Source organism: Cavia porcellus, unplaced genomic scaffold (genome assembly GCF_034190915.1).
Source record: "Cavia porcellus strain 051 isolate PalLab524CR breed Dunkin Hartley unplaced genomic scaffold, mCavPor4.1 scaffold_1, whole genome shotgun sequence".
In the NCBI taxonomy this organism is placed as follows: domain Eukaryota; kingdom Metazoa; phylum Chordata; class Mammalia; order Rodentia; family Caviidae; genus Cavia; species Cavia porcellus.
The window spans coordinates 96,219,858-96,227,046 of record NW_026947484.1 but is presented as its reverse complement, the minus strand read 5'-3'; the positions used below and the strand labels follow the sequence as shown (position 1 = coordinate 96,227,046).

General features: G+C 40.8%; 1 protein-coding gene across 1 annotated transcript; it reads left to right on the top strand.

Moving 5' to 3' along the window:
- The first annotated feature begins 419 nt into the window (after positions 1 to 419).
- LOC100733284 (interferon beta-like) lies at positions 420 to 989 on the top strand. Its single transcript, XM_063247548.1, has one exon. It carries the CDS (start codon positions 420 to 422, stop codon positions 987 to 989), a length of 570 nt encoding a protein of 189 aa, XP_063103618.1.
- The last annotated feature ends 6,200 nt before the right edge of the window (positions 990 to 7,189 follow it).

Genomic DNA, 7,189 nt, shown 5'->3' with positions numbered 1-7,189 from the left:
TCCCTCCTTGTCAGTTAGTTAGAGCTTCCCTCAGGAAAGCAGGCTCAGGTCAGTCAGACCACGGACATGGCGGCTGACTAACAGTAACGACTGCAGCAGACAAAGTAGAAGTTCTGACACAGCCTCAAAAACATTCAGCACTGCTGCTTCCATAGAGATCAGCTCCGACAAAACCACAGGAGGCACAGACCTCCTGTTCAGGTTGTTACTGCAAATGTACCCACAAATGTGGTCAACTGTAGTAAAAATGATACAGGAAAATTAAAAGGGAGAACTGAAAGTGGGAAACTCCTGTGAAACAGAGAGGACCATCCCATATAAACAGCCCGTACACATGGAGGAAGGACACTCACACTGCAGACTTTTGGAGACTTTGCTCCACTATGCAGGTAACAGACAATACCATTCTGGTTCTCACCATGGCCAGCAGGTATCCCTTCCAAATCGCTGTCCTGTTGTCATTCACCACATCTCTTGCCTTAGGCAACAACTTGCTTCAACCCCAACGGCAACAGCACAGCAGCAGTTTGGCCTGTCTGGAGCTTCTGAAGCAGCTGAAAGGAAAGCCTGAAAATTGCCTTCAGGACAGGATCAATTTCAAGTTTCCAGAAGAGATCAAGCAACCACAGCAGTTCCAGAAGGAGAAGGCTGCTCTTGTCATCCAAGAGATGCTTCAGAACATCTTGGGTATTTTCAGAAAAAACATCTCCACCACTATGTGGAATGAGACCATTGTGGAGAACCTCCTTGATGAACTCCATCAGCAGATGGATCATCTGAAGTCAACAATCCTGCAGGAAAGACTGGAGGACAAAAACATGACCATGAGGGACACCACGACCACTCTGCGCCTGAAGAGCTATTACTGGAGGATCAGCAGGTACCTCAGTGCCAAGGAGAACAGCATTTGTGCCTGGACAGTAGTCCAGGCAGAACTCATCAGGAACTTTTCCATCATTAACAGACTTACAGATTACTTCCAACACTGAAGATCTGCCAGCCAGTGTCCCTGGGACAGGGCAGTGCCTTCAGGAATTTTCATTCAGTGACTGGCAACAAATGCACTGCAGGTGAAAGTACAATAGGAGAGTTTCAAATCATTTATTGATTTGTGAATTATTTGTATTCTTTAGATAAATGTTTACTTTGGAAAATAAATTATTTATGATATAAGGTCAAAATAGGAGTCTCATTTTCAGTTAGAAAGCCACTGATGTTACCAATTAGTGAGCAGCTAGTCGTTCAACATGCGTGAAAAGTATGAGAGTTTCTGGGCCTTGCCTTGGAGGAATTTAAATCCAAGAAAGTAAAATTAAATACACAAGGCAAGAGATAGTAAAGGGAACCTAAACTTTCTAGAAAAATCAGTGTGACATGAACTGTTATAGGATTTGAAGTGTTTGTGTGTGGGGGGAAACACAGCTTGTGGATGGAATTAAGCCAAAAGCACAGTGGAAGAGGTGGAAAGTGAATTACATGACACAAGGAAATCCACTGTCTTTCCACTGGGGAGTTAACTGCTGATTTTTTTTTTTCATAATTGTCAGATTTGCCCTCAATTTTCTGCTTCAGTCTATCCAAATGCAGTGATAGCTTTTTGAAAAGCTAGTGATAACTTCAGTGGAGAAGGGAAAAAATGAATCAGTGATACATCCTGAAATTAACGACTCAGGTAGGACCTTCCTATTGTCATTGTTACTATGTTACTTTAGTTATAAAAAAAGTAATTAACAAACAGCAACAAAACACTTTCCCCAGAAAAAAATCTTTAATCAAAATGACTCTGTGACATTTTAAAGTTTCTGAAACTTTTTTTTTTTTTTTAAAGGCTACTAGTGTCTAGCATGATATACAGGGTTTGGGGCTTGCCCCATTTGCTCTGGACAATGATGACCTCAGAAGCTGAGTTGAAGTGTAATCATCTCAGGCAGAGGTGAACATAGAGATAAGACAGGAGGTGTTAAGGACTCCCAAATGGAGGAGAGGGATGTAGAAACATCATTGGTTATTTGCTGGGTACCTGGCTTTTGTCTTTCTGCATACATCTCTCCTGATGTTTAAGGCAACTGATGTACAAAAAAATTGTAACATTTAACGTACCAGTTTTTCGGTTGTTCTTTTGGTAAGCTAAAACAGGTAACTCATTCAGTTCATCTTGAAAATATCATGAATGATGGTCTAAGAAACCTGGAATCCTTGGCTGCAATAACTTATTCCTGTCATTTTTACACTGCTTTCCTGTAGCAGTCTGAAAACATGTTCCAGCTTTTCCTTCAGCTGAACATGACAAAACCGTTGTACTAACCTTGTAATTTTCCTAGAACTACAAATATTTCAATCTCGTATGTATCCAAAAATAACAAAATTACAAAAGTCACACTTCCCCTATTATTGGAAAATAGAATACTGGAAAATACAACATGAACACCACAGAGAGGCTGTGTATACTGTCCAAGTGAAAGGAGATTTAAAAACTGAAACAAAATTCAGACCATAAAAAGGACAAAGTTCACCCGTGCACAGAACACACTTCCACAGCACACGTGGCTGGGCGCCTGTGAAGACCCTGGGCACAGGGCTCTAAGCCTTCTCCCTGCAGCCCTGAGCCTCACCCTGGCTTCTGCAGCCCTGAGCCCAGGTCCCTGAAGGAAGCCTCGCCCCCTCCAAGCCCAGTAACCTTGTCTGAGGGGGCGCCTGAGTCTTGAGAAGCTGAGGGCGGTCCTGTCAGTTCTCTCATCCTCACAGCGCTGAGCTCCAAAAGCCCCCTGGCGTCCTCTCCCTCGCCCTCTCCGCCCCCTGCTCGCCCCCGCAGCCCCTTTCCTGCCGCCACCACCGCCCGGGCGCCCCTCGCGCTCTCCACGCCGCAGCCCGCGCTCCCGGAGCCCCGCGCCCTCGGGAAAGCGCTCCGGGCCGGAAACGGCGCCTCCTCACAGAGAGGTCCAGAGACGCCGCCCGGGCCCAGCCCAGCGGGTGCTGCGGCTGAGCCGCCACCGGGCCCGCTCCGGGCGCCTGGTCCCTCTGACTTACTGCTTCAGCGCCGAACCTGACTGAGAAGCCGCGCAGTAGCCTCGCGGGCGGCAGCACCTGCGGGAACCGCGGCCCAGCAGCGCAGCTTCCCACTTCCCTCGGGGCCCACAGCTCCGCCCTTCCCCACCCACGCCGCTGCCTCCTGCGGGGGTTCCCGCGCGCCCTCTCGCGGCCGCCCGCTGAAGCGCGGAGCGCACAGCCGCCCACAGGCCCCTGCTGCAGCCCTGCCTGCTCACCTGCCTGGAGCCTGCCTTGGGGGCTGGAAGACAGGGAAGCAGGTCTGCTCCTATGGAGCTGCTAGGGATCCCGCCTCAGAAATGCCTAAAGGGCACAACGGGTTTCTACTTTCCTTGGAAAAATGTCAAATACTTTCCTTGTGCTCAGTAAGACACCAGCCCTGAGGGTCACACTCAGCTGCTCCAGCAGAATCCCATCTCTTCAGCCAGGAGGACAAGCTTGCTGCTGGAGCTGAGGTGGTCCATGGATCACTCCGCGAGAGACTTGCTCAGATGCGGGACCACCTGAAGCTGACACACGCTCAAACTCAGTTTCTCCATCCTTAAGATTTAGTGTCCTCTAAATTTTGCAAGGGTTCATCTGTTCCTCCAACAAAAAAAAAAAAAAAAAAAAAAAAAAAAAAAGGAATACAGTAGTTCAGGCTCTTGGGAGACTGACACACAGGACATTCATCAGTGCTTCTCAACTAATTAACAGTTCCCAGGGAAAAGTCAGCAAGTGAACAAACAAGCTCTATTCTTGAGCTAGCCCTGCCATCAGTTTCCAAAGTCCCAAAGGCAAACTCAGGTGTTTGTTGCAGCTGAAAAATATCTGAAATCAAATGATGATCTTGCTTGTACCATACGCTATGCATTGTTCATTATGGATAAAAGACAATGTAGAAAATACATCCTATGACTTCTAGAAATAATGTTACAACTTCTGATGTTTCATGAGAAATTCTTCAGGACTCTCTGAGATTTCTAAAATCTGATATTTTTGTTAAAAATATTAATTATTAGGATATTTTTAAAAGACATTTGTTATCAAAAGTGATAGATTACAAAAACTACTAGTAATTATAACAGTGCCAATGTTTATTTCTTTAACATTGGAGCTCAATACATGAATTCCTGATCAGATCAGTGGTTGTTTGGCCTACCATCATGGGGTCATTCCAGGACATCAGTGATATCTATATTTTGGCCTTGACATCTTCCACATATGACTACAAATGTGTCTATGGTGAAGCTCTGGTGAATCACAAGAGTGTGTATTAATGGCCCTGCACTCTAGGTAAAAAAAAATCACTTCCTTCCACACCTAAATCAGTCCAGATATTCTCATATGATATTTATCGGCAAACAATATTGAAAAGGAATTATACCTGAGTGAATTGTGGGTAGAAATGATAAGTTATTTCAAGGAGATCATCCTTTGTTTCTACAACAGATATAATAATGCTATTTTTAACAGGAAAGATAACATTCTAATTTAGCCATCATTTTATGAACATAATTCTGTATCAAAGTCCAACTGCAATTTTTTTGCTTTTTAAATTTTTTTTTTATTTTAAAGAGGGTAAAACCAAACAAGACAGAACAAAGCAGATCAGAAGAAAACAATGTGACACAGATTTGAAAAGAAGTTAACAGGAGAGCTACAGTGGCTATCATAATGTCTCTTGTTTCCTTCTAAATAGTTGTCTATATCTTCGCACACAATGAATTCATACAAAACAAAATAGTATAAAACTGATAAGAGCAGAGTAATAATGAAGGCATTGAGGCCTTCAAAACCAGACAATAGGAAAATCAACAATGGCTGCCATAATGTCTGTTGTTCTCTTCAAAATAGCTATCCATACTTTTATGTATGTTGAAATTAAACAATACAAACAGACTAAAACCACTCTCAACAAAGAATAAAAGCATTACTGGATTTCACAGCAAGATGATATGGAATCAGCATTGGATACCATAATGTCTCTTTTTCTTCAAAGTAGCTGTTCATTTGATCACACATAATATAAGTGATTCTCGTAAACCGTTTAGGAGAAATTTTAGGCATGTATAAACCTCTACGTGTATAGTTATCCTTTCTGTGTTAGAGAGAAAAACAAAACAAAACCAATTACTAGAAAAACACGAAACAAAAAAGACAAATAAATAACAATAGCAAAGAGCGCAAAACAATGACGATATAGGCCTTCAAAAGATGTTGGTAGGAACATAAAACTAAGGTTGTTATTTTACATAGTGATCTTCAACAGTTCCTCAGATCTCCAGACACTAACATGCAAAACTGTTCCAATCCTATGAATGTTAACTGTTTTGTTCCATAATTTTACAGCATTTGTAGCACAGTCATCTTTGCTATCGTAAGTGTTTTTATAAAAATTTAGATATTTTTTCCTTTCCTTTCCTTTCCTTTTTCTTTTTCCTCCTTTTCCTTATTATTTTTCATCCTTGAGCAGATTCTTATGCTTTCACTGTATTTATTGAGGATTTTGTATCTTATGTACTCTTACCCATTTTTTACACTAGGGAGATTATACGGTAATTACACATGTGAGTTTGATTTATTTCATTTATGAATATGGTCATGTTGCACCCATTTACTTATAAATATCTCAATGTAACCATTCTTTATAGCTGAGCAGTACTCCATTATATAAAAATATCACATCTTTTTTATTGATTCCTTAGTCCATGAGCATGTTTCCAAGATCTGGCTATTAAAATTGTGCTGCTATAAACACGGGTGCACGTATATCACTGTGGTATGATGTTTTCAGTTCTTCTGGGGATATGTCTAGAAGTGGAATAGCTGGATCAAATGGAACTTTCAATCTTAGCTTTTTGAGGAATCTCCAGACTGACCTCCACAGTGGTTGCACCCGTCTACACTCCCATGAACAGGGCAAAAGAGTTCCTTTTTCCCTGTAGCCTCTCCAGCATTTGTTGTTGGTAGTTTTCTTGACCTTGGTCATTCTTTCTGGAGTGAGATGGAATCTCAGTGTTGTTTTAATTTGCATTTCTCTAATGACCAATGATGCTGAACATTTTTTCATGTGTGTATTTGCCATTTGTGCTTCTTTACCTGAGAACTATGTATTCATCTCAGATGCCCATTTTTGGATTGGGTCTATGAATTTAGTGGCCTGATTTTTAAAAATTCTTTATATGCTCTAGACAGAAATCCTTTGTCTGAGGGACAATTGACTAAGATTTTTTCAAAATTCATGGATTTCCTTTTTACTCTGTTGGAGATTTCTTTTTACGTGCAAAAAATTTTAATAAGATAAGATCCCAGTTATTGATTCTGGGAAGTATTTCTCTGCGATTTGATTTTTAATTCTTGAATTCTCTACCTACACCTTTATCGTCAAGATTTCTACATACTTTTTCTTCTAATAGATTCAGTGTTTCTTCTAACTGCAATTTTACATAGAGGACATGTTTCATTGTTTTCAGCTCCCAGCCTCATGAATATATTTACCAGTATTGAGAGGAGGACTATCCTTAACACTTGAGGAAATAAGAAAAGCATGGTCATGTGACTTTTTGCATGTTCTTGAAAATTACTGTCACAATAGAAGAGAATGCGTTTTTGATTTCTACCTAGTTCTTCGTTTCTCACTATTATTCTAAGTAATACAAACTGAAATTTGATGAAACAGTTCTCCAACTCAACAATTTGCTCTCTTTTGTAAATATTCAATATACTCTTGCAGTAAAACTTTTAAAGAATTTTGATGAATATAAAAAGTATCCACACATCTATTTCCTTTCCATTTATGTGTTTATTATGTAATTATTTTTCTAGAATTAACAATCAGTTTTTCTCTCATAAGTATTGATTGGTGTGATCCTAGCACTCTGGGAGTTTGAATTCAGTCTGGATACTAATTATCCTTAGATAATGAGTGAGGTTCTGTGCCAGCATAAAAAGTAAACAACAGGCTATGACTATACTCAATGAAAAGGGCCTCGATTCCATGCACAGTAGTAAAAAAAAATTATTCAGCTCCTGAAACGATAAAGATTGAACAACACTACATCCACCTGATAAGGTGAAATCACACAAATTCCTGGATATGTATGCTAACAAGGAAATGGGTCACTGCATAAAAACTGTATCTCTGACCTAGAAAAGGCTAGAC